Genomic DNA, 25,110 nt, shown 5'->3' on the forward strand with positions numbered 1-25,110 from the left:
TAGTGGAGGATTTGTTCTTTTCCGTATACGGTATTAGGGTTAGTTAGGATATTTAAATTGAATATCATTTCAGTATCAGGTGGAGTATCACGGTGTTGAATAGACCAATGCTAAAGATGCAGTCGTGAGAGCTATGAAGACAGTAGAGATCGTCTTCCGAATGATGTTTTGGTAATCTCATTGGGGAATTGTGAATCCTGGAGCCTAGTACCGTGGAGAGGTGTATTCCAGGAGAGAATAGGGTACCGACATATAGGAAGCGGTCCATCGGGCGTAACCCAGGTTTCAAAGCACACGATCTGGCAAAGTCAGGAGTCGTCAGGGCAATTAATCTATCCCAGGGCCAACCGGAGGAGTTGGGAGTAATACAGCAGTAGTAAGAATAAACAAGCGAGCAACTGGCGTACCCTCTGGATAATAGTCTAAAGGGCGCAAATCAATACAATCATCTAAGTATGATTACAACTGAAACCATAAATCATTAACAGGAACTTGAAATTTTAGTTTATCAACGAATCAGATTACATCAGCAAGCTACCGTATGTCTCCAGGACTTCTACTTGTCTCTAGAGACAGCTGCTAAGGCGAATTGTCTCCTCAAATCACCCATGGATCCTCATATCTCGCTTACTCCCTTGAACCTCTGGAGCTGCCCAGTTTGCTCTGGATGCTCTACAGGGACATCACCCAGGACCTCCACCGAATATCGAACACCTGTACTGGAGTCAGTTGGCGGGTCAGATAGCAAGTTGCCAGAATACAAACTAATGATTAAACACACTGGAGAGCGTCTCAAGTGTTATATACATCAGCAAACCTGCAGCCTTCGCCAGACGCCCGAGACGCTCAGGGCGCTCAGGGCGCTCGGTAGGTAAACTACCTCTCTAGAGATACGGCAACTGCTCCTGGCGCAGCCTGGCGCGCATCCTTCCACCCCGGCGCGCACTAGCGCTCCGACCCTGCCTGGGCACTGAGCGCGAGCGCCCGGCGCTACTCCGATGTTAGTCCCCTCGCCTGAGAGCGCCAGTTGGTCGGTCCTATATCCTGACGGCCCCTGATCACACTACGACTGCTCCTGGAGCACTCCTGACAGCTCCTGGAGTACTTCGACTGCTCCAGCGGCGCCTGGGATACGGGTCTTTGAACGTGGCACACCCCTGATGCCCTGTTCTCTCCAGGCATACCCTTACGATCTCTACTGTTTACAGAGCACTCAAGACTATGATCCCCTGTCTATTACTAATTACTAACGTCAATACCTCCTTGAACTCCCTTACTGGATATAATACAGTATATGAATCGGAACAAATCTCCAGCTATCCCGACGCACTCGGGAGTGTTCTCCCCACGCATTTGCGAGTACACTCCCTAAGCACTCGCGAGCGTTTTCCCAAAGCACTCGCAAGTGTTCTCCCAAAGCACTCGCAAGTGTTCTCCCAAAGCACGTTCTAGTATTCTCCCTAAGCACTCGCGAGTGTTCTAGACATCTTCCTCCCCGCCCCCTTCGCAATCCCCCGCTATTGGTAGTTCTTCCTCCTCTTCTTCCCCCTCTGCCTCCTCTTCACTCTCAATCCCGCGAAGTTGGGCATGAATCACCTCGTCCTGGCCGTTGTCAGAACTTGAAGGACCTCCTGTAGCACCCCTGAGTACTCTCCGAGCATCTCGGAATTCGGCAAGGTCCGCAGCCAAAGCTCCATCGTCCTCACTAAACCCATCCTCCGGTATCACCTCAATCGTTACACCCTTCTTTTCTCGTATCTATCAAGGTAAGTATTTAGAATAGAACACCCATTGCCGCCATAGTAGTAGCATACCTTTTCTCGAAGATTATCCTTGATTATCTCCAAGGTTGCCTCCTGATTCTGTCTACTCCTACCCTTCCATGTGTTACTCATCCGGTTGAACATTTCTACTCGAGTGGGGATGTCAACTCGGCAACCCAGTATAGCTCTGAGAGCATCCGTCACTGCTCCCAAAGCACCCGTCATACCAGTGAGGGCATTGGGCGATACTTACTAACAACGCTCTCATTCTGCGACTGGAAATTACCAGGCTTAATGTAAGTCCCTGTCGACCACGCCCGAATGCCATGCCAGATCGCCGTCGATATCAAGCAAATGAGTGTAGGGGTTATCCGCTCTAGGAATTTGGGATCCCTAACCCCTGGCATCCTGACGCCATCAAAGTATTTAAAATACAATATATCGATGATTTCCAGGGCAAGGAATCGTAGTCGGTAGCTCTGGTATCTGTTAGTGGCTTTCCTGAGTATTCTCGGAGCATTCCCGGGTGCTCTGTGGGCATTCCGGGTGCTCTCTGGGCATTGATCATACCTCGTAATGCTGCTGGGGGCTCAAGAAACGATCATGCTTCAAAGATATTGGACTTGAGCCGCCCTTGCCTCAGGCCCCATAAGATTTCCAAGCCCGTATATCGTAGAGTCCGCCAGGCACCCTTTCACCTCGTGCATCAAGTGGGAACGGACACGGGAGTGCAGACTTCTGACCTATCGTTCTCGGTTATGCTTCCAGATCACTCGTAATCGTTTCAGGGGCACTCACCTGTTTAATGACAACCTCATCAAGGTCTACTTTACAACCCACTCGGCGACTTGCAGTCGCCCACATGCTCACTACCAGTATCGAAAGTCTTGCTGCAGGTGGAAAGGGCTCATGTAGAAGAGTATGCTCCCCGATTAACACGCTACACTCCTTCTCGACTCTCTGAGCTTGCACTGACAGCACATTTGCATTCCTAGAGTTAGGGACCACAGACTGCTGAGTCAATTGGCTCGAAGGAATGTCGCCAGTGTTCTCCAAGACGTCATGAGTGCTCTCCGGAATACGAACCTCGCTTTCCCCCGTCAGAGCAGTATCGTTCTCCCTGTATGAAGCAAGATAGTCGATTTCGTAGGCTCCTTGCGATCGAATTTGGCTGTCAGGTTGGGCTGAAGGAATTTGAGGGCTTGAAGGAATCCGTGGACTGCTCACAGAGCCCTCGCCAATTCCGCCAATAGGGGGTGAAGAACGATATGGCCGGTAAGTAGGTGACGACTCCCCGTATGGAGAGCGAAGTGAGGAAAAATCGATATGGCGCGTCGAAGAGCTGTAATCATGATAATAAACAGGTTCAGAAGGCCTAGACTGTTTGGGTATGGGCGGTGCTCTCTGGGGTGCGGGGAGTGCTCTCTGAGATGCATTCTGGCTGGGTGCCGAAGTAGGTGCTGCTCTAACCTGACCTTGTTTCCGGATTACCTTTGTGCCCAGTTGAGCTCCCCTCTGAACCGTTAGCCTCCGAGTCTATTGAATAAAACCAATGAAATGAGCAGAATAGAGTCAAACCTGTATCACGTCTACTGACACATCGGAGGAAGCAATTACCTCCGCGACTGCGCCAGTTGCTTTCCTCCGAGCATTGCCCAGTGCTTTGGCAGTAGTCGGCGGAGCTGTGCGAGGTCTCTTTCCAACAGTCTGAGACCTCTGGGTGGAGGCTTGAGGTTGATCCTCCGGTTCATCCTCATTCTCCTCAGAACTCTCGGGCTCGTTCTCTGGAGAATCATCATACTCTGAGTGGCTGGTATCAACTATTTCCTCCACCTCTGGCACCTCTATTGCTTGAGCCTGCTCCTGCGCTTCAACAAGGTCAGTATGGTCGCCGGGGATGTGAAATTCTACCCTTCTAGGACTGCTTCTTCCAGTGGGAGTTTCGGAAGAACAGAGAAGGCCTTTACGAGCTATTTGGGCGGCGGTGGTCGATTGACTACTCCGAGTGCGGGCTGGCAGTGGAGTCAATGCTCGATAAGATATCTCAGTCTCGTCAGTCAGTAAATCTTCATGTTCTTCAGGTCGTATTGGGAGTCGTGGGCGCTTTGGGGCAAGAGGTGCTGAACCGGAGGAGCGCTTGGTGGGAGCCATTCTGATGGCTAGCAGGAATATGCTCAGTGCTCTAGGAGCACTCGTGGTATCTTTGATTAGAAATCAATTCTTGGCGAGAAAATTTGCGCCGCTAATCAAGAAGAATTTGCACGGCTAATCCTCCTACGGCAGGCATCCGCTCAACCGCATCATTTGTAATCACTCGTTTTACTGGACTTTCTGAAGCAATACTGAGTGCTCTGAGAGCAATCTAGGAGTTTGACTTGACTCTGAAATAAAAGCAATACCATTACGACACGGAATAATCTAATCTAATCTAATCTCATCTAATCTCATCTAATACAACAAAACACATCCATTGATATATGCTCGCAAGATAAAGGAAATCCAAAACATCAAATCGTATAGTACCTCCATCCAGAGAGCACTCCATACTGCTATTCAAAAACCCATCAATTCATATATGCTCGCAAAACAAAGGAAATCCAAAACATAAAATCGTACTGCACCCCCATCTCAGTAGCAGTCGCGAGTGCTCAGAGAGCAATCTGTATAGCTTTTCAAAGGTTAGTACTGAAAAATCCGCAGGAAGAGTGGTGAGAGACTATACCCAAGGAGACTAATGATGCCCACCACCATCACCACCACCACCGCCTCCACCGCCTCCAGCTGGTCCACCACCACCACTGCCGCCCAGAGGAGGAGGAGGAGGAGGTCCTAGACCACCACCACCACCTCCATCTCCACCACCGCCGCCCGGAGGAGGAGGAAGAGGAGGAGGTCCTAGACCACGACCACCACCTCCACCTCCTCCACCTCCTCCACCTCCTCCACCTCCTCCCCCAGCAGCCGCGAGTGCGACAGCAGCTCTCTTGGCTGCTATCGTTGCAGGCGTCCAGATTATCCCCTGCACGAAGTTTGGGTCAGCAACCCCAACACCCAAAGGATACTTCCTAAGGTATTTGGGGTCTGAATCGTCGATAGCATCCTGCTGTCTATCGCGACGTCTAACAAGAGTCTGAATTAGCCTTTGATTACCAGCATCAGTTCTAGGCAAATATACCCTCAGTCCTTTTGCATTTATGCGATGCCGTCCCTCATTGTAATCCGAATCCTCTGCAGGAAGATTGATCATGCTGTAATCGTCTTCATCAATGTGAGGGAAAGCGCGGTTCAACGGGGGGGATTCAGCGCCACCTAGATTAGCACCCGCGCCTGCTCTGTGGAGTACCGCCAATATCCTCCGAGGCCTCCCATTGCTGTTCTTCAACCAACCTTCCAGTTCTTCCGAATCGGTAATTTGTACCTCCATCGGCCGAACGGGAGGAACCGCTGCTGGGGGAACATCTTCAAGTGCTCCCCAGATAGTCCTGACTGCTCTGCCGGGTGCGGTGTGCTTCAGGATTAAGTTGCATAGCTCGGGGAAAGTTATCTTGGTCAAAATTCCGATGAACGAAGTTTCGTTCAGGGGATCGTTCTAGTCATAGGTAGGCGGTGGGGCGATAATAAAGAATGCTCCTACAGCATCGGGGTCCACCACGGTGACCATTATGGAAGGTCGCACTAGCTCTGGGGGTACTGCACGCTCTTTGCCTTTGCGAGAGCGTTTTCCGGCTGCCTGAGCACCGCCGTCATCATCATCATCACTATCACCGGCAACCTCTTTGAACTGACGGTCTCCCTGTCCCCTTGATAACCTATCCTTCATACCAACATCTGCGATGAGCCACTGTAGAGCACTCACCAGTGCTCTACGGGCATCGGAGTCACCCCCAGTCCAAATTGGCAGAAAACCGTTGAGGGAGGGCAAGTTCATCAAGTAAAGGCATAGGGCATTGAACGCAGCCATACCGGACGTGCTTTTATTGACCCAACCCACATTCTGCATTTCCGCCTTCAGGCTGTTGCGGATGAGGGTGTAGACCTTGGGTAGGTTGAGTAAACCCAAAGTCATCTTTGCTTTGCTTGCTTGAGTCATCTTGAAAGGCAAATGCTGTCTCGGGGGTGTCTCTTGAAGGATTGGGGATATCTCTCGAAAACTCGGGGATGCCTCTGGAGCACTCGCGTATGCTTCTTGAACACCCGGGGGTGTTTCAGGTATGTTTCTTCTCTGGCGTACTGCCCGCGGTGAGGGGCTTTCTGCTACTAAAGGTCTCGACGGGCTTGCAACAGGAGGGACTGGTAACCTGCGGGGGTGTCGGTATTTGAATGTAGGGGTCTCCGGTGCTGGAGCCCTCTGTGAAGCACTGGCGGGTGCTTGTAGAAGAGTTGCGCGGAGTGCACTTGACCTGGGCCGATGTACTGTGGTCTTCAGGGCAACGATTCTTTGGGGAGCACTGGCGGGTGCTGCTGGGGCAGAACGAACGGGAAGTACGGTTGTCCGTACAGGGGCCTCGGGTGAAGAACTGGTGCGTGCTAAGGAAGGAGTGGAGACTGCTGCTAGTGGGCCTCTTCCTGAGCCTGTTGCTGGGCCTGCTTCTGGGTCCTGGTCGTTAGTCTCGGAATCAGATTGGATTGTTCCCCACTCAGGCGGAAAGAGCCCTTCAGCGTCCGATGCAATTATGCTCCAAGTCCGGGGTTTAGTCCGGATTGGTGGAGGTACAGGGCTCTGTTTTCGGCTATTGTTGATCGTGGTGAACCCGGAAGGCACTGGCGACTGCTTCGGGGGTGTTTCTGGTATCTTCTCCGGGATAGTCTTGGCAGTTTTGCGGGACGATTTATGCTTTCGGGACGATTTGTGTTTCTTGCTTTTTCGGTGGGACCTTTTGTTAGTACTAGTATCGTCTTCGTCTTGTTCACGCTGGCGCTTCTTCCGACTCTTGTGAGGTTGATCGGTGTTCTGTGAGCTACCGGTAGTGCTTTGAAGGGTGTTTGGAGCCTAATGTGAATGTGTGGTGAGTATGATTCTGATATTAATTAAATTAAGGGATATATACCATCTTATATATGATTGCAAGGTGTGATAGCTTGAAAGCTTGAAGATGGAACTTGAAGAATGCGAATTCAAGACGTAACCTTGATAGCTAGAATTGCCGAGAACTTGAAGTGAGAGGTAGAGTTGGACTTGAAGATAGTTAGGAACTTCTCACCAACTGGAAGGGGAAGAAGAGTGCTCTTATACCGAGTACGAGCACATTTTTTGCTGAACTTATCACGCTCCAGAGAGCACTCACGAATGCTCTAGGAGCACACTCGGGTGATCATACCCAATGTTTGCTTCAATGTATGACGTAGATAATCCAAATGCTCTAGGCGCACTCGGGAATGCTCTGACGGTACCAAGAGTGACGTCAATAACATTCTGGTGTTGGGTTGGTGTTTGTGTTCTTGTTGGTGTTGGTGTTCTGTTCTCGAACAAGCTGACTCTGAGAGAATGTACTATCTTTTGAGCTCGTAGTTGATATTAGTGTTGAATTTGGCGCTGAGAACCCTCTCTCGATCTGAAGAGCATCCACGAGTATTCTCTGAGCACTCGCGAATGCTCAGAGGGATAGAATTTAGCATCACTAGCCGCCTGACCGTGGTGGTTGGTGTTTCTTCCTGCTGGTGTTTGTGTTTGTATTAGGTTGGAGATGTATGACGTCAAACTCGTATTGAAACTCCGCCTTGCCGACCGGGGTGCAGGTGCCAGCGAGAGCGTCATTGGATGACAAATCAAATCGTTCGAGCACTCTGCACCACCTGCAGGAAAGAGCCTCCTCGGCCTCGGCAGAAACCAAATTTTCGAGTGCTTTGCCAGCATCATGACATTTCGATGAAATCGTCTTGCCCATTTTGCAGCAAGAGGTATAGCTCCTCCGCGAACTTTGATAGACATCTTCGAACGATTCATCCATTCGAAGCAGATGAATGGCTGGGAAACAAATTTTTACTCCTAGAGCGCGATCCACTTGAAGAGACCCCAGATAACACTGACGACAGCCCAGAAAGCATTCCCGACTGCTATTCAGATACCCATTACGGTTCGGACTCGGATAGTTTGGACCAAGACCCCGGTAATAGTTCAGATCTAGAATCCGAATCATATTTCATGATGGAAGAGGCGGATGGAGATGCAAATAGGCATAAAGCAGCGACAACAATTTATGAAGGTTCTGGGGAGCATCTCTACCGCTCGGAGGACTACGACGAATGCTCACAGAACCTTCTCCGATCCCCGTGGAATCCATTCCGTTCAGCATACGAGTTTAGAATGGCGCGTTATTTCATACTGTCGAAAGCCTCACAGGGAAACATCGATAGTTTCTTTCTACAAGCTCCGGTAAGCAGTGGCGAGTGCTCCTACAGGACTGGGTGAGGTTTTATCAAGAGGTTGGAGGAAATGAACGATCTATTGGGCAAAGCGAGCTGGAATCATTCGGAGATGGATATTGGGGGGGAGAAAATCTCTTACTATTACCGGGATCCAATGGTAATTGTGCGATATCTTCTGGGCCAACGAGCCTTTCGGGAGTCATTGGTGTATTCGCCGGTGGTAGAGCATAATGAGTTTGGCGAGCGAATGTACGGGGAAATGCATACGGGAGATTGGTGGTGGGAGATACAGGTCTGTACTTGGCATCGCACTGGCCAGTGCTCTAGAGACAGTCGCTAATGCTTTCTGGACAGAACACTTTACCGGAGGGGTCGACTGTGGTACCAATTATATGCGCGTCGGATGGCACACATTTGACAAATTTCAGTGGGGACAAGAAAGCCTGGCCAATCTATCTTACCATCGGGAACATCAAGTCATCGGTCCGGAGCAAGCCCACCGGGCATTCGTTAATTCTCCTAGGGCTACTGCCAGTCCCACCTAAGCTCGGGAAGAACTCACTCGCTAATTCCGCTTTACGACGTCAGAGTCAAATGGCGCTGCATCGCGCCCTTGGGGAGATCTTTCAGAGCATTCGGGAGTGCTCTCAGGAAGGCGAGCTAATCGCATGCGCCGACGGGTACGAACGTCTATGCTTTCCGGTGTTGTCGGGTTGGATCGCTGATCAACCTGAGCATTCAAACTTACAAAATATTAGTACTAGCTCTTGTCCAAGATGCGAGGTGGAATTCCACAGTCTTGGGAGCACTCGCCGGAGCTCTATGCGCAATCACGAGGATTACCGGGAGAGGGTAAAGCTATTCGAGGAGAACCCAGGAAACCTTGGAACGGTGGAATACCTTGTTGCGAGATCCGTGAAAACACTCTTCAATGCTTTCTGGGGTATGCCGAGGGTTAACCCATACGATCTCAACAAACCGGACATTCTACACAATATCTATCTAGGGATGTTGATGTAGAAATAGGGCATTGCGACATCGGTTATGTATGGAATTACTCATGTATAAGGGATGACTCATAGAAGGAACAGGGATTCAGACAAGGCTTAGTGTCAGGGATTATGTAATCAGGGGATCACGTGGTATTAGAATATCTGTATATATAGAGCGCTCAAACACCCACATTGTCGCTGGAACTTCAGCGGCGCAATAGTATCTTCTTCGCACTACAAACACATCCTCCCTCAAGGTCACGTGTTCAAACCACATTCAAGTCATTTTCTCCCACACTCCAAACTTCAGTTGAAGCATATGATGGAGTAGGTGCAGGGTTTCTTGAAGAAGCATCATCGATTGGAGGAATTTGACAAGGTTTGGGCCTCGATTGCGCCTTACCCTGGACTGGCAGTACCGAACAAGGCATATCTCTCAAGGGGCGGTGATAGTACGTATTCCGCAAGGTACGGTGTGCGACAGTAGAAGCTGTCGAATTAGTTAAGCGAGGTCAAGCGAGGTGAGGCGAGGCGCGAAGGTCTTCGTGAAGAAGAGAAGTAATAGTGTATGTATTGAGAACAAGCGTAGATATAGAAGTGGTCCTACCTGGTATAATATGCCAGGTACGGAAAATGGTTATGATAGAGAAATACAGAAAATAGATAGATAGTTTTATATTGCTTTGAAGTACAGGACTTATCGCACGCCAACTCCTCCGCCTATAAACATAAGAAAAGACAAAGACAAAGAAAAGAACAGAAAACCAAAGAGAAGAAAAGACAACGTGATGAATCATAAGGCGGAACAGAAAAGGAAAAGAAAAGATAGAAAGAAAGAAATATCATTCCTCCGGGTCCTCCTCGTCCATTTCGTACCAGTCGAGTAGGTTGGTTTTTGCTGCGAATTGTAGAACGATATCTACGTTGAGGTTGGTAAATAGCCAGTTTTCCCACGTGGGCGGTCCTGGGATTTTATCCATAAGTGGCATTCGTATTTGTGTCCATCGTGGGCAGTCGATCATAGTGTGCTTGGAAGATTGTTCCGAGCCACATTGGCAGGGTTCGGGTTCCGTGAATGCTGCGTGTCTGTCTATCCTGGTGGCTTGACATCGTATGCGGTGTATGAGTTTTGCTTTGGATCGGAGGAGTTTTGCTCGCTTTGGTTGGATTTTTAGGGTCCCTGGTTCGTGGTAGTTGATGCATGGGATGGAGTTCCATTCTTCCAGCATTCGTTTGGTGAGAGTATCGTTTTGGGTCCATCGCTCTCTGCGATTACCTGGTTCCTGGAAGGGTAGCATGAGTGATGCAATCCGATGTAGGCCTGTGCCTTTGGTGTTTTTTATTCTGGTGGGGAGGAGCTGTATGAGTTCTTCGTTGAGTGGGTGGTCTGCGGGGTGGCAGAGGATCCGCGTTCCATATTTTCGTGATTTGTAGTTTAGGAGGAGTTCAAGTGGAGGGAGTGCTGCCTCTTTTAGTAATCTTTCGGTTTTTGTCCAGCGGGGTAGGCCTGTTATTATCCTGGCGGCTTCGTTGTAGAGTGGGGATAGTGATCGGAGGATGTGGTCGGCTCCCGTCCACCACGCCTCCGATCCCCATAAGATAGTGGGAGGAAACCTTGGACGGTGAGGTGGTGAATGGATTTGACTGTTGATCCGGGGAGGTGGGCGGTGTTTCTGATGCTGCCTAGGGCTCTGAGGCGCTTGGCGATAGTTTCTTCGATGTGTGGTCGAAAGGGGAGGTTGGAGTCTAGCCAGACTCCTACATATTTGAGTCTGTCTTTGGGGTGGATCTCTTCTTCGGCAATTATTACCGAGTTCTTGGGGTTTGGGGCGTTCGATGTTGTGTGTTTGAAGAAGACTAAGTCGGATTTTTGGGGTTCGTATTTGATGTTAAGGGGTGCCGCTTTCCTGACTCTGTCGTTCATTCTTTCGTTGAGTCTTTTGGTAATGAAGAGAGGGGACTCTGCTAGTTGTACGAGAGCGTCGTCGTCGATGTAGGTGGTGTTTAATTCTTTGGGGGAGTTGGTGGGGTCTGTTATTACCCCGGCGTATATCATGAATAATACTGGGGATAGGGGGGACCCTTGGGGCCGCCCGGAGGTATATGGTTGTGGTGGTTCCAGTTCGTGGTTGAATTGGAATTGGAGTTTTCGGTTGGTGTTGAATTCCTTACACCATGTCGTTAGGTATGTTGGGAATCTTTGTTGGGTCATGATCTCGGCGAGTAGGAGGTGGTCGACACAGTTGAAGGCTCCTTGTATATCGTTTGTAAGGAGCGCTGGTCTGTCTGGGGTGGTGGTTCCTGTGGTCCGTTTGATCAGGAGGTTCTGTTGGATGGGCGTGAGGGTACGGAGTAAGGCATCAATTGCCGAGATTGTTGGTCTGCCTCCAAATTGGTCTTTGCTAAGGGTTTCCAGGATGGTTCCGGCGGTGCATAGTCTTGTTGCCACTATTTTTTCCAGTACTTTGCTGAAGCATGGCAACAGGGAGATGGGTCGGTAGGCTTTGGCCAAGGAATAGTCGGGTTTTCCTGGTTTCGGGATTGGTATGCATTTCGCCACTTTCCATCGGTCCGGTTGGACTCCATATCGGAGCATGGCCGAGAACATATCTTGGAAGAGTTGGGTGTTTGCCTTGATTATTGCCTGTATGAATGGATATGGAATACTATCAGGTCCGGTGGCCGAGTGTGTTGGGCATGATCTGATTGCGGATGTAATTTCTTCTGTTGTTACTTCCTGAAAATCGTCACTAAGGTCAAAAGAGGCGGGTCTGATTCGGAGTGGAGGGTTGTTGGGGGACGTCCAATTTGTGGGGAAGAGTTGGGCTCTTAGAGCTTGGCACTTCCCCGCAAACGTTTCTTCACCTTGTATAGTTGGGATTGTAGTGTCCCTTCTTTTCCCGGTGTTGATTAGTTTCCAGATGGCGCTTCCCTTGGCCTCCGTGAGTTCTTTCTCCCTTTGTTCTGCCCTGGCTTTGCGGATCGCTGCGGTCCATTTTCTGCTCGTTTTCCTGAAGGTCTCCCTGTCTTCGTCCTTTTGGGTGTTTCTGGCTTTCCTTTCTAGGGTATTGAGGGTTGATTTGAGTTTCTTGAGTTCTGGGGTCCACCACTTCTTGGACTTGAGATGTCCTTGGCTCAATGGGGTGACTTGATCTATCAGGTTATCTATGTGTTCGAGTATGAAGTCAACCGATTGTTTTGTGTGGTTCTGGCTTTCCCATGCTTCGGGGGGGAAGTGGAGGCCTGAGATATTCTCTTCCAGTTTTTCCCAGTTCGTTCGGTGCCATTGTCTCCTGGGGATGTGAGGGGGCTTCTCTATTCGTAGTTGTAGGATGGTTTTCCCGTGGTCGGATCCTGCTCCATGTCGGTCGATGTTCCAGCGGACGTCGTGGTCCAGTGTCGGTCCTTTGACTAATGTCAAATCGATGATGGTTGGTCTGTTGTTGTTTCTAGGGAAGTGTGTGAATTCACCTGGTTCGTTGAGTAGTGATAGCCTTTGTCGATCGATCCATCTTTTTAGTTTCTTGGATCCAGATTTGTCTGCTCTGATTGTGTTGGTGTAGTCGTGGGATCTGTGTCCATACCAGAGTTGATGGTGGCTATTGAAGTCTCCCATGACGAGGCAGTTTTGGATAGTGACTATCTGTCGGGAGATTTCTGCGAAGGGTCCGCTTCGCCCTGGTGAATATATGTTAAGGATTTGTGTTTTTTGGTTCTGGTTTTCCACCGTGACGGAGACGATGAAGTTGTTGTGCGTGTAATGGTGCTTTGGTTTTAGATTGGCGTGTTTTCTGATATATGTGGCGGCTTTATTGCCCTTGTTGCTGGCTGTGAATAGATAGAAAAGAGGGGATTCCGGTGGGTGGCCGTCCTTATTGTTCCATGGTTCCTGTAACAAAAGAAAAAGTATGTTGTGGTCCTGTTCTGCTTCCTCCACTACTGACTTTGTTGTTAGCTCGTTTTTCGCACAGTTCAGTTGCTGTGCGATAGCCGTGGTTCTTTTGATGTGACTCATTGGGTGTTATCCATGGCTGCATCTTCTTGTGGGGGGTCTTGTGCCGGGATAACTACGGGAATTGGTAGCGGGCTTGGGTTTGTGTCTGGTCCGAGTCTGTTTGTGATTCGGACTTTGGTTCGTTCTGGGCAGTTGGCGTCTGTTGCTTTGTGAAGGGCCTTGCAGTGATAGCATCGGATAGGTGTGTGTGAGCATCTGAGACCTCCGGCGCATTCTGTACATGGGTGGTCTTTGGTTTGGTGTTCCTCGGCACAGTGTCCGCATCTTCCGCTGTTGGAGCATCGTTCCTGTCTATGGCCATATTCAAGGCATTTGGCACACTGGGTCTCTGGGTTTGCTGGGAGGTAACTGTCGATTTTGCAGTTCCTGTCGGAGAGGGTAAGGTATCGGAGGCCAAGGTTTTCTTTGGTGAATTGTCCAGGGAGGGCAATGATCATGGAGGAGTGTGACTTTCCGATTCGGGCTTCTGGTTTTGATAGCCATCTCGGGATTTGCGCCAGTTCAAAAGTGTTGCCCTAGTTGTTTCTAATTTCCGATGCTAGACATTGTCCTGCGTCGAAAGCTTCGCCTATGGAGGTGGGGATGCCGTGGAGGATGAATTTTGACCATCTGGAGTTAATTCGGATGTCGACGAAGGGTACCTTTAGTTCGTTCAAGGCACTTTCGATTTCCTTTTTGTATTCAAGGACCTTTGTTGCTGGGGTTGCGAACTTTGATTCCAGGATTATGTTGTTCTTGGTTGTTTTCCGGGAGGCAATTAGCTGGCAATCGGGGTCCTGGATTTTTGCATTGATCTTTGCTCTCATCAGCAAACCTGTAGCCTTCGCCAGACGCCCGGGGCGCTCAGGGCGCTCAGGGCGCTCGGTAGGTAAACTACCTCTCCAGAGATACCGCCAGTGCTCCTGGCGAGGTCTGGCGCACAATATTCCGCCCCAGCGCACACTAGTCCGCACAACGGGCCCCGACACTAAATAATAGCGCCCGGTGTAACTAGGACGTCACTCTACCCGCCAGAGAACGCCAGTTGCACGGTTGGATATCCTGACTGCTCCTGGAGCACTCTTCACTGCTCCAGCGGGCTCTGGGGATAGAATGATTGCCCTGACTCCCCCTGACGTTGCCGGATGGGGTGCTTTGAAATCTGGCTCATGCCCGACGTACCGATTCCTACATGTCGGCGCCCCGTTCTCTCTAGGCATACACCTCTCCGCCGTTCCGGCCTCTGGTATTCACAATTCCCCCATGAGAGTACAAAAACATCACTCGCACGAAGATCTCTACTGTCTCCAGAGCACTCGCGACTGCACTTTGAGAATTGGTGTATTCAACACCGTGATCCTCCGCCTAATACTAAATACAATACGCCATTTAACACCCTAACTAACCCTAATACAATATACGAATCAGAAGAAATCCCCCACTATCTCCCTTAGCACTCGTGATTGTTCTACACATCCTCCTCCCCCCCCCCTTCGTAATCCCCCGCTACAGGTAATTCCGGCTCTTCTTCTTCCTCCTCCCCCTCCTCTTCGGTGTCAATGCCGCGAAGTCGGGCATTAATCACTTCGTCCTGGGCGCTGTCGGAATCAACCCGACCTCCTGGAGCACTCGTGGGTGTTCTCCGAGCATCTCGGAATGCGGCAAGATCCGCAGCCAGAGCTTCATCGTCCTCGCTAAAACCCTCCTCCGGTATAATCTCAATCGTTACCCCTTTTTTATCTCGTATCTATTAGGGTTAGCATTTAGAATACCACTCGCATTACCGGCATCTAGAAGTATCATACCTTTTCTCGAAGGTTATCTTTGATTACCTCCAAGGTTGCCTCCTGGTTCTGTTTACTTCTCCCCTTCCAAGTGTTGCTCATCCTGTTGAACGTTTCTACTCGTGTTTGGATGTCAGCTTGGCAATCCCGCATAGCCCTAGGAGCATCCGTCATTGCTCCCAAGGCACTCGCCATATCAATGAGGGCATCGGGCCATACTTACTCACAACACTCTCATTCTGCGACTGAAAATTATCAGGCTTCACGTAACTCCCTGTTGACCACGCCCGAATGCCGTGCCAGATCGCCGTCGATATCAGGCAAATAAGGGTAGGGGTTATCCGCTCTAGAAATTCGGGATCCCTAACCCCTCGCATTCTTACCCCATCGAAGTATTTAAAATACAATAAATCGATAATTTCCGGAGCCAGGAAGCGCAGTCGGTAGGTCTAGAATCTGTTACCGGCGATCCCGAGTGCTCTCTGGGCATCCACTGGCATCATACCTCGTAATGCTGTTGGGGGCTCAAGAAACGATCATTCTTCAAAAGGTATTCCACTTGAGCCGCCCTCGCCTCAGGCCCCACAAAATCTCCAAGCCCATATATCGTAGAGTCCGCCAGGCGCCCTTTCACCTCGTGCATCAAGTGGGAACGGACACGGGAGTGCAGACTTCTGACCTATCATTCTCAATTATGCTTCCAGAGCACTCGTAATCCTTTTGGGGGCACTCACCTGTTTAATAACGACCTCATCAAGGTCTACTCTACACCCCACTCGGCGACTAGCAGTTGCCCACATGCTCACTACCAGTACCGAAAGTCTTGCTGCAGGTGGAAAGGGCTGATGTAGAAGAGTATGCTCCCCGATTAACACGCTACACTCCTTCTCAATCCTCTGAGCCTGCACTGACAGCACATTTGCACTCCTAGAGTTAGGGACCACAGACCTCTGAGTCAATTGGCTCGAAGGAATGTCGCCAGTGTTCTCAAAGACGTCGTGAGTGTACTCCGGAATACTAACCTCGCTTCCCGGAATCAAAATACCCTCGCTTTCCGGCATCGGAGTACTCTCGTCCTCCTCCCTAGATGAGGGAAGGTACTCGATTGCGTAGACTCTTCGCGATCTACCTTGACCGTGAAGTTGGCTTGAAGGAATCTGACGACTGCTCACAGAGTTCTCGCCAATTACCTCGCTAGGCGGTGAAGAACGATATGTCCGGTAAGTGGGGGACGACTCCCCGTATCGAGAGCGCATCGAGGAAAAATCGATATGGCGCGTAGAAGAGGTATACTCATGAGCATAAACAGGTGCAGAGGGCCTAGACTGTGAGGGTGTTGGGGGTGCTCTCTGGGATGCCGGGAGTGCTCTCTGGGATGCATTCTGGCTGGGTGCTGAAGTGGGTGCTGCTCTCCCTTGACCTTGTTTACGTATTACTTTCGCGCCCGGTCGAGTTCCCCTCTGAATCGTTAGCCACTAATACTTACATGTTAAAAAGCATCAATGAGCGAGATAGAGTCGAACCTGTACCACGTCCACCGACACGTTGGAAGAAGCAATGACCTCCGCTACCGCGCCAGTTGGTTTCCTCCGAGCATTGCCCAGTGCTCTGGCAGTAGTCGGCTGAACTGTATGAGGTCTCTTTCCGACAGTCTGAGACTTCTGGGTGTAAGATGGGGGGGGGGCTTGAGGTTCATCCTCATCCTCCTCAGAGCTCTCGTGGTCATTCTCCGGAGCATCATCATAGTCTGAGTGGCTAGTATCAACTATTTCTTCCACATCTGGCGCCTCAATTGCCTCTGGCGCCTCAATTGCCTCAGGCTCCTCCTGCGCTTCAAAATTATCAGTATGATCCTCGGTGAGATGAAATTCTACCCTCCTAGGACTGCTCCTCCCAGTGGGGGTTTCGGAGGAACGGAGAAGACCTTTCCGAGTTATTTGAGCGGCGGTGGTCGATTGACTACTCCGAGTGCGGGCTGGCAGTGGTGTCAATGTTCGGTAAGATATTTCAGACTCGTCAGTCAGTAAATCTTCATGTTCTTCAGGTCGTTTTGGGAGTCGTGGGCGCTTTGGGGCAAGAGGTGCTGAACCGGAGGAGCGCTTGGTGGGAGCCATTCTGATGACTGGCAGGAATATCCGCAGTGCTCTAGGAGCACTCGCGATATCTTCGATTAGAAATCAATTCTTGGCGAGAAAATTTGCGCCGCTAATCAAGAAAAATTTGCACCGCTAATCCTCTTACGGCAGGGATCAACCTATGTTACCACAATTTCTGCACTCAACCGCATCATTTATCATCACTCGTTTTACTGCACTTTCTGAAGCGGTACCGAGTGCTCTGAGAGCAATCTAGGAGTTTGATTCGACTTTGAAATAAAAGCAATGCAATTACTACCTGGAATAATCTAATCTAATCTAATCTAATCTAATCCTATCCGATATAACCCATCCATTGATATACTCTCGCAAGACAAAGGGAAATCCAAAACACCAAATCGTACCGCACCTCAATAGCTATCGCGAGTGCTCAGGGAGTAATCCTAACAACTATTAAAAGGTTAGTGACAATTCCGCAGGAAGGGAAGTTAGAGATTATACCAAAGGGAACTAATGATGCCCACCACCATCACCACCATCACCACCACCACCACCACCACCACCGCCTCCAGCTGGTCCTCCACCACCACCGCCGCCCGGAGGAGGAGGAGGTCCGCCCGGAGGCGGTGGAGGTCCTAGACCACCACCACCACCACCACCACCACCACCACCACCACCACCACCACCACCACCTCCACCACCACCACCTCCACCACCACCACCTCCACCACCACCTCCACCACCACCACCACCTCCACCACCACCACCACCACCACCACCTCCAGCACCAGCAGCCGCGAGTGCGTCAGCAGCTCTCTTGGCTGCTATCCCGGCAGGTGTCCAGATCGTCCCCTGTAAGAAGTTTGGGTCAGCAACCCCGACACCCAAAGGATACTTCCTAAGGTATTTGGGGTCTAAATCGTCGATAGCATCCTGCTGTCTATCGCGACGCCTAACAAGAGTCTGAATTAGCCTTTGATTACTGGCATCAGTTCTAGGCATATATACCCTCAGTCCTTTGGCATTTATCCGGTGCTTTCCCTCCTCGTAATCCGAATCCTCTGCAGGAATATCGATCATGCTATAATCATCTTCCTCAACGTGAGGGAAAGCCGGGTTCAACGGGGGGGATTCCGCACCACCCAGGTTAGCACCCGCGCCTGCTCTGTGGAGGACCGCCAATATCCTCCGAGGCCTGGCATTGCTGTTCTTCAACCAACCTTCGAGCTCCTCTGAATCGGTAATTTGTACCTCCACCGGCCGAACGGGAGGAACAGCTGCCGGGGGGACATTCTCAATTGCCCCCCAGATAGTCCTGACTGCTCTGCCGGTTGCGGTGTGCTTCAGGATCAAGTTGCATAGCTCGGGGAAAGTTATCTTGGTCAAAATTCCGATGAACGAAGGTTCGTTCAGGGGATCATTCCAGTCATAAGTAGGTGGTGGGACGAGCATAAAGAATGCCCCTAGAGCATCGGGGTCCACCACGGTAACCATTATGGAAGGTCGCACGAGTTCCGGAGGTACTGCACGCTCTTTCCCTTTGCGAGAGCGTTTTCCGGCTGCCTGACCACCGCCGTCATCATCATCATCACTATCACCGGCAGCCTCTTTGAACTGACGGTCTCCCTGTCCCCTTGATAACCTATCCTTCATACCAACATCTGCGATGAGCCACTGTAGAGCACTCGCCAGTGCTCTACGGGCATCGGAGTCACCCCCAGTCCAAATTGGCAGAAAACCTTTGAGGGAGGGCAAGGTCATCAAGTAAAGGCATAGGGCATTGAACGCAGCCATACCGGACGTGCTTTTATTGACCCAACCCACATTTTGCATTTCCGCCTTTAGGCTGTTGCGGATGCTGGTGTACACTCTAGGTAGGTTGAGTAGACCTAAAGTCATCTTCGCTTTGCTTGCTTGAGTCATCTTGAATGCGGTCGAGCTCGGGGATGTCTCTTGAATACTCGGGGATGTCTCTTGAACACTCGGGGATGTCTCTTGGACAATCGGCGATGGCTCGGGTCTAATTAGTCTCTGTCGTACTGGTGAGGGGTGGTCTATTAGTTCGGACGGGCTTGCACTAGAAAATAACCGAGAGGGGCGTCGGGGCTTGAATGTAGGGGTCTCCGGTGCAAGAACCTTCGGTGGAGCACTGACGGGTGCTGGTGAGGGAGTAGTAGAGCCTGCTGGGCCTGTTGAGCGGCCTGTTGCTGGGCCTGTTGCTGCTGGGCCTGTTGAGCGGACTGCACTAGACTTGGACCGAGTGAGAACTTGACTTGGGACTATGGTCTTCCGGGCAACGTTCTTTTGTGGAGCACTAGCGGGTGCTGGTGGGGTAGCACTAACCCTAAGTACGGTCGTCCGTACAAGGGCCTCTGGTGAAGCACTGCTGCGTGCTGAGGAAGCAGTGGAGACTGCTGCTAGTGGGCCTGTTGCTGGACCTGTTGCTGGGTCTTGATCGTCACTTATGTATGGTTCAGAGGGTTCGGAACTAAAGTCGGGAAAGGAGTCAGAATCAGTTAGGGTTGCTCCCCAGTTACTCGGGAAGATCCCTTCAGTGTCCGATGGAGCTAGGTTAGTATTTGGCGGAGTCCGGGTTTCAGTCCGGATTGGTGGAGGTACAGGGTTTTGTTTTCGGCTCTTGTTGATCGGGGTGAACCCGGAGAGCACTGGCGACTGCTTAGGGGGTGTTTCTGGTATCTCCTCTGGGATAGGCTTGACAGTTTTGCGGGACGATTTGCGACCTGAGGAAGTTCGGTGTTTCTTATGTTTTCGGGACGATTTGTGTTTCTTGGTTTTTCGGTGGGTCTTTTCGTTATCGTCTTCGTCTATGTCACGCAAGCGCTTCTTATTGGGAAGTTGATTTATGTTCTGTGAGCTACCGGGAGTGCTCTGAGCGGTGTTTGGAGTCTGATAATGTTAATGTATCACTGTGGTGAGTATGGTTCTAAAATTAATTGGATTAGGAGAGAGAAATACCATCTTATTTATAAAGATTGCAAAGGTTAAATCGCTTGAAAACGGAGGAACTTGAAGGATGAGATTTCAACAGGTAATGTTGAAAGCAATGGAAAACTTGAAGTGATAGGTAGAGGAGAACTTGAAGGTGGTTAGGAACTTCTCACGAACTTGAAGGAAGGGAGGGGTGCTCTTATACCGAGTACGATCAGCTTTTTTCTTGAGCTTATCACGCTTCCGAGAGCACCCACGAATGCTCTAGAAGCACCCGAGGGTGCTCGTACTCAATGTTTGCTTCAATATATGACGTTGATCTAAATGCTCCAGGCGCACTCGGGGATGCTCTGACGGTACCAATGGTGACGTCGATAACATTCTGGTGTTGGGGTTGGTGCTTGTGTTCTTGTTGGTGTTGGTACTCTGTCCTCTAGGAAGCTGATTCGGAGAGAATGTATTCTTTGAGCTCGTAGTCGATATTAGTGTTGAATTTGGCGCTGAGAACACTGTCTCGATCTGAAGAGACTCCGCGAGTGCTCAGGGAGAGAGTGCAGATGCTCAGGGCGATAGAATCTAGCATAACTGGCCGCCTGATTGGGGTGGTGGGTGTTTCTTCGTGTTGGTGTTGATGTTTGTATTAGGTTGGTGATGTATGACATCAGACTCGTATTGAAAATCAGCCTTGCCGACCGGGGTGCAGGTGAGAGGAGCCTCATTGGCTGACAAATCAAATCATTCGAGCACTCTGCAGCAGCACCTGCAGGAAAGAGCCTCCTCGGCCTTGGCAGAAACCAAATTTTTAGAGCACTCAGGAGTGCTTTGCTAGCATCATGAGACTTCAATGAAATCGTCTTGCCCCTTTTGCAGCAAGCGGTACAGCTCCTCCGCGAACTTCGATGAACATCTTCGAACTACACATCCATTTGAAGCAGATGAATGGCTGGGAAACCAATTTTTACTCCTGGAGCGCAATCAAGAGGCACCCGATGACACTCACGACAGCCCGGAAGGCATTCACGATTCCTATTCAGATGCCCATGACGACTCGGATAGTTCGGAGAGCAACAGTATCAATTATCATGACCAAGATCCCGATAATAATTCAGATCTGGAATCCGAATCATATTTTATGATGGAAGAGACAGATGGAGATGCAAATAGGCATGAGGCAGCGACAACGATTTACGAGGGTGCTGGGGAGCGTCTCTACCGCTCGGAGGACTACGACGAATGCTCACAAAACCTTCTCCGATACCCGTGGCACCCATTCAACTCAGCATACGAGTTTAGAATGGCACGTTATTTCATACTGTCGAAGGCCTCACAAGGAAATATCGACAGTTTCTTTCTACACGCTCCGTCAAGCAGTGGCGAATGCTCCTACAGGACTGGGTGAGGTTTTATCAAGAGGTTGGAGGAAATGAACGATCTATTGGGCAAAGCGAGCTGGAATCATTCGGAGATGGATATTGGGGGGGAGAAAATCTCTTACTATTACCGGGATCCAATGGTAATTGTGCGATATCTTCTGGGCCAACGAGCCTTTCGGGAGTCATTGGTGTATTCGCCGGTGGTAGAGCATAATGAGTTTGGCGAGCGAATGTACGGGGAAATGCATACGGGAGATTGGTGGTGGGAGATACAGGTCTGTACTTGGCATCGCACTGGCCAGTGCTCTAGAGACAGTCGCTAATGCTTTCTGGACAGAACACTTTACCGGAGGGGTCGACTGTGGTACCAATTATATGCGCGTCGGATGGCACACATTTGACAAATTTCAGTGGGGACAAGAAAGCCTGGCCAATCTATCTTACCATCGGGAACATCAAGTCATCGGTCCGGAGCAAGCCCACCGGGCATTCGTTAATTCTCCTAGGGCTACTGCCAGTCCCACCTAAGCTCGGGAAGAACTCACTCGCTAATTCCGCTTTACGACGTCAGAGTCAAATGGCGCTGCATCGCGCCCTTGGGGAGATCTTTCAGAGCATTCGGGAGTGCTCTCAGGAAGGCGAGCTAATCGCATGCGCCGACGGGTACGAACGTCTATGCTTTCCGGTGTTGTCGGGTTGGATCGCTGATCAACCTGAGCATTCAAACTTACAAAATATTAGTACTAGCTCTTGTCCAAGATGCGAGGTGGAATTCCACAGTCTTGGGAGCACTCGCCGGAGCCCTACGCGCGATCACGAGGATTACCGGGAGAGGGTAAAGCTATTCAGGGAGAACCCGGGAAACCTGGGACCGGTGGAATACCTTGTCGCGAGATCAGTAAAGACACTCTTCAATGCTTTCTGGGGTATGCCGAGGGTTAATCCATACGATCTCAACAAACCGGACATTCTGCACAATATCTACCTAGGGATGTTGAAGCACATGATGGAGTGGGTTCAGGCTTTCTTGAAGAAGCACAATCGATTGGAGGAATTTGACAAGGCTTGGGCCTCGATTGCGCCTTACCCTGGACTGACAGTACCGAACAAGGCATATCGTGCCACAACCCAATGGCAAGGGAAGGAGATGAGAAATCTGGGGCGGGTCGTTCTTGGAGCACTCGCGGATGCTTTGAGAAACCCGGGGTGGCTGTCAGGGGCGACTTCGCAAAGGCATTGAAATGTGTACGAGGCTTAATCGACTTCCACTTAATGGCGCAGTATGGGAGTCATATGACGAGCACACTGAATTATATGGAGAGCTATCTCGAGGATTTCCATAAGCACAAGGATATCTTTTTAGAATTCCGGGCGTACAAGAGGACGGTTAAGGATGCGAGAGATCGGACAAAAGCTGTGAAGACCTCAGGCTCCCAGAGCGCTTAGCGAGGTTTGGAGGAGATTCGCGAGATACGGGAAAGGTCTCACTTCAACTTCATCAAATTGCACGTATTAACGCAGTATCGGGAACATGTCGAGCGCTTTGGGAGCATTCCCCAGTACTCCACCGACATCAGCGAACTCGCCCATGTACGTCAGATAAAAGAGGCATAACGGAGCATCCAACAAGGTCGATGCTGCAACGCAGATACTGGACTATGGGGGGCGGCGGTTGGCGTTAGAGATTCGAATGCTGAATCTGAAAGACATTGTTGGAGGTCCTGAGAGCACTGACGACATCCTTTGGAGCCATCGAGATAACCTGAAGGAGTTACTTGAGATTTTTAAAATCGAAGACCGGAAAAAAACACCAAATGAACGATCCATAGTAGAAGGCCGACTGCCTCTAAGGCGTCTTTGCAACCCCTCCACGAAATCGGAAAGACTTTTCAATATTGCGGATGGACTGCAAATAAGCCATACCACGTTATATCGCCTGATAAAGGAGTATGCAGAGGATGCGGGATGCTCTCAAAGCTTTGCCGGAAGCTCTGAGAGCATTTTAGAGCGCCGGGTGGAGATGTTCACATGTTTGCAGGTTCCGATACCAATCTTCCAAAGACCTGAGGTGTACGAGGTTCACAATATCAGGTGTACGGGAAACGCGGCTTTTAGGAAAGGGAAAATAAGAAAGGATTGGGTATGGGTGTCGGTAGCGTCCTCAGAGGAGTGGGGAGTGTTTCGGGGACGCTTACCAGGACGTGTCGAGGCTTTGTTCAAGCTGCGGGACAGTGGGGGGCGAGCACATAGACTATGTATAGTGGAGCTACTCGAGGCAAAGGATCGTGGTATCGCTGATAGCTCACATGGGCTCCTGAAGGTTTGTAGGAGGAGGAGGAAGAGGATGTGGGTCGTTAATATTCGGAGTATATTGGGAATGGCCCATTTGTTTGAGGTGGAGACTGGTAATTGGTTGGTAAATACTAGGATAGACTTGCGTACGTGGAATGAATTTAGTTGAATACTTGTAAAGCCGTGAGGGCATTCTTGAGTGCTCTAGGAACGTTAGACCCAATTGGACTCTCTAATTCAAAATTCGTGTCGTTCTGCTATGCATGCGGATTGGAAGAAGGAGGTAAAGTTTCGGCCGCTCAGTATCTGAGTCTGGCTATCCAGCAAGCTCGCTCCAGGAGGTCAATGCCAGTCCATGTTTGCTGCTTATGCATGGACATTGAGCTTTTCAGATGAGCCGTACCATGGCCTCAACCTCAAGGCTAATTATACCTTTCACGAATCGACAGAAACATACACGTCCGTCAAAGGTTGGGTAGTCGTCACCAGTATACAGGACAGTGCTCGTATCAGTATCCCGCGACTGACCGTACAGCGGCGTTGAGGATACCCACGTTAGATATCTTTTGAGGGACTGGTGCGGCCTTCCTATCCTTTGAGGACGGTGTATCAATCCAAAGGAGCCCAAATGAGGGTTGCCTCACCTTGAGTGGGTATGACGAATGCCTCAGCTCTGTGAGCATTGGTGAGTGGTCCGGGAGCACTCGCGGAAGCCCTCGCGGGAGCGTTCGCGGGAGCGTTCGCGGGAGCATTCGCGGGAGCATTCGCGGGAGCATTCGCGGGAGCAATCGCGGGAGCATTCGCGGTGCCGTGAGAGCATTCGCGGTGCCGTGAGAGCATTCGCCGTGCCGTGAGAGCATTCGTCGTGCCGTGAGAGCATTCAAGAAAACTGTAAGAGCATTGGGAAGTGCTCGCGTGTACTACTGACGTAATCAAAAGAAGCAAAAGTTCCTAGGTGCTGTGGGCGGAGTCACTCCATCCTAACGTCTCCGGAGGGGGAGGGAATCTCATGGCGGCCCAGGCGACCAGAGCATTGGCGAGTGCCCTCCGGACGTGAGCCATATCTCCTGGCGGTCCCAGAGAGTGGGACGGTCCTGCGGTGGAGCCTGGCGCGAAGGTTGTACTCTGGCAGTGCCGGACGCGCTGGGCGCTCATGGCGCAGAATGCCCGCCAGGACGTAGGGGCTGCGCCCTGGGTAATAGGCGAGCTTGCTGATGTTATGCACTTCTTCAACGGGCCCAATACGGCCTTGCCCAATATGCAACGGATTTACAGGAGGTGGAGAGGGAAGCTGGAAATGCAAGGGAGATGTTCGAACGAGATCTTGCTGCTGCTCGAACTCAACGGGTTGCTGTTGAGGTAGTTGCCCCTGATGAAGAACCAATTGGTGGCGATGATGCCCCACCTGCGCCTCCAATACCACCCGTTGTTGCTGCTACCCAACGGTGGGGAAGCTCCCAGATCCTGAGATGTTTAGGGGAGATCGCGATCGAGAGAGATT

General features: G+C 50.6%; 5 protein-coding genes across 5 annotated transcripts; 2 read left to right on the forward strand and 3 right to left on the reverse strand.

Moving 5' to 3' along the window:
• Positions 1 to 14,583: 14,583 nt before the first annotated feature.
• Positions 14,584 to 17,013, reverse strand: LAJ45_11566 (uncharacterized protein; the record flags this gene model as incomplete). The annotated part of the gene is made up of 6 exons (XM_046121050.1): positions 14,584 to 14,862; positions 14,921 to 15,015; positions 15,123 to 15,348; positions 15,405 to 15,578; positions 15,634 to 16,359; positions 16,429 to 17,013. The coding sequence occupies 6 exons, from the start codon at positions 17,011 to 17,013 to the stop codon at positions 14,584 to 14,586; spliced, it is 2,085 nt and encodes a 694-aa protein (XP_045965740.1).
• A 492-nt stretch (positions 17,014 to 17,505) lies between these two features.
• LAJ45_11567 (uncharacterized protein) lies at positions 17,506 to 19,974 on the reverse strand (the record flags this gene model as incomplete). The annotated part of the gene is made up of 2 exons (XM_046121051.1): positions 17,506 to 19,902; positions 19,972 to 19,974. 2 exons carry the CDS (start codon positions 19,972 to 19,974, stop codon positions 17,506 to 17,508), a joined length of 2,400 nt encoding a protein of 799 aa, XP_045965741.1.
• Positions 19,975 to 20,788: 814 nt separating this feature from the next.
• Positions 20,789 to 21,343, forward strand: LAJ45_11568 (uncharacterized protein; the record flags this gene model as incomplete). The annotated part of the gene is made up of 1 exon (XM_046121052.1): positions 20,789 to 21,343. One exon carries the CDS (start codon positions 20,789 to 20,791, stop codon positions 21,341 to 21,343), a length of 555 nt encoding a protein of 184 aa, XP_045965742.1.
• Positions 21,344 to 21,639: 296 nt separating this feature from the next.
• On the forward strand, positions 21,640 to 22,557 carry LAJ45_11569 (uncharacterized protein; the record flags this gene model as incomplete). The annotated part of the gene is made up of 1 exon (XM_046121053.1): positions 21,640 to 22,557. The coding sequence occupies one exon, from the start codon at positions 21,640 to 21,642 to the stop codon at positions 22,555 to 22,557; it is 918 nt and encodes a 305-aa protein (XP_045965743.1).
• A 1,661-nt stretch (positions 22,558 to 24,218) lies between these two features.
• On the reverse strand, positions 24,219 to 24,764 carry LAJ45_11570 (uncharacterized protein; the record flags this gene model as incomplete). The annotated part of the gene is made up of 2 exons (XM_046121054.1): positions 24,219 to 24,529; positions 24,584 to 24,764. The coding sequence occupies 2 exons, from the start codon at positions 24,762 to 24,764 to the stop codon at positions 24,219 to 24,221; spliced, it is 492 nt and encodes a 163-aa protein (XP_045965744.1).
• Positions 24,765 to 25,110: the final 346 nt, after the last annotated feature.

This window comes from Morchella importuna (assembly GCF_003444635.1).
Source record: "Morchella importuna strain M04M26 chromosome Unknown Morimp01GS075, whole genome shotgun sequence".
In the NCBI taxonomy this organism is placed as follows: Eukaryota; Fungi; Ascomycota; class Pezizomycetes; order Pezizales; family Morchellaceae; genus Morchella; species Morchella importuna.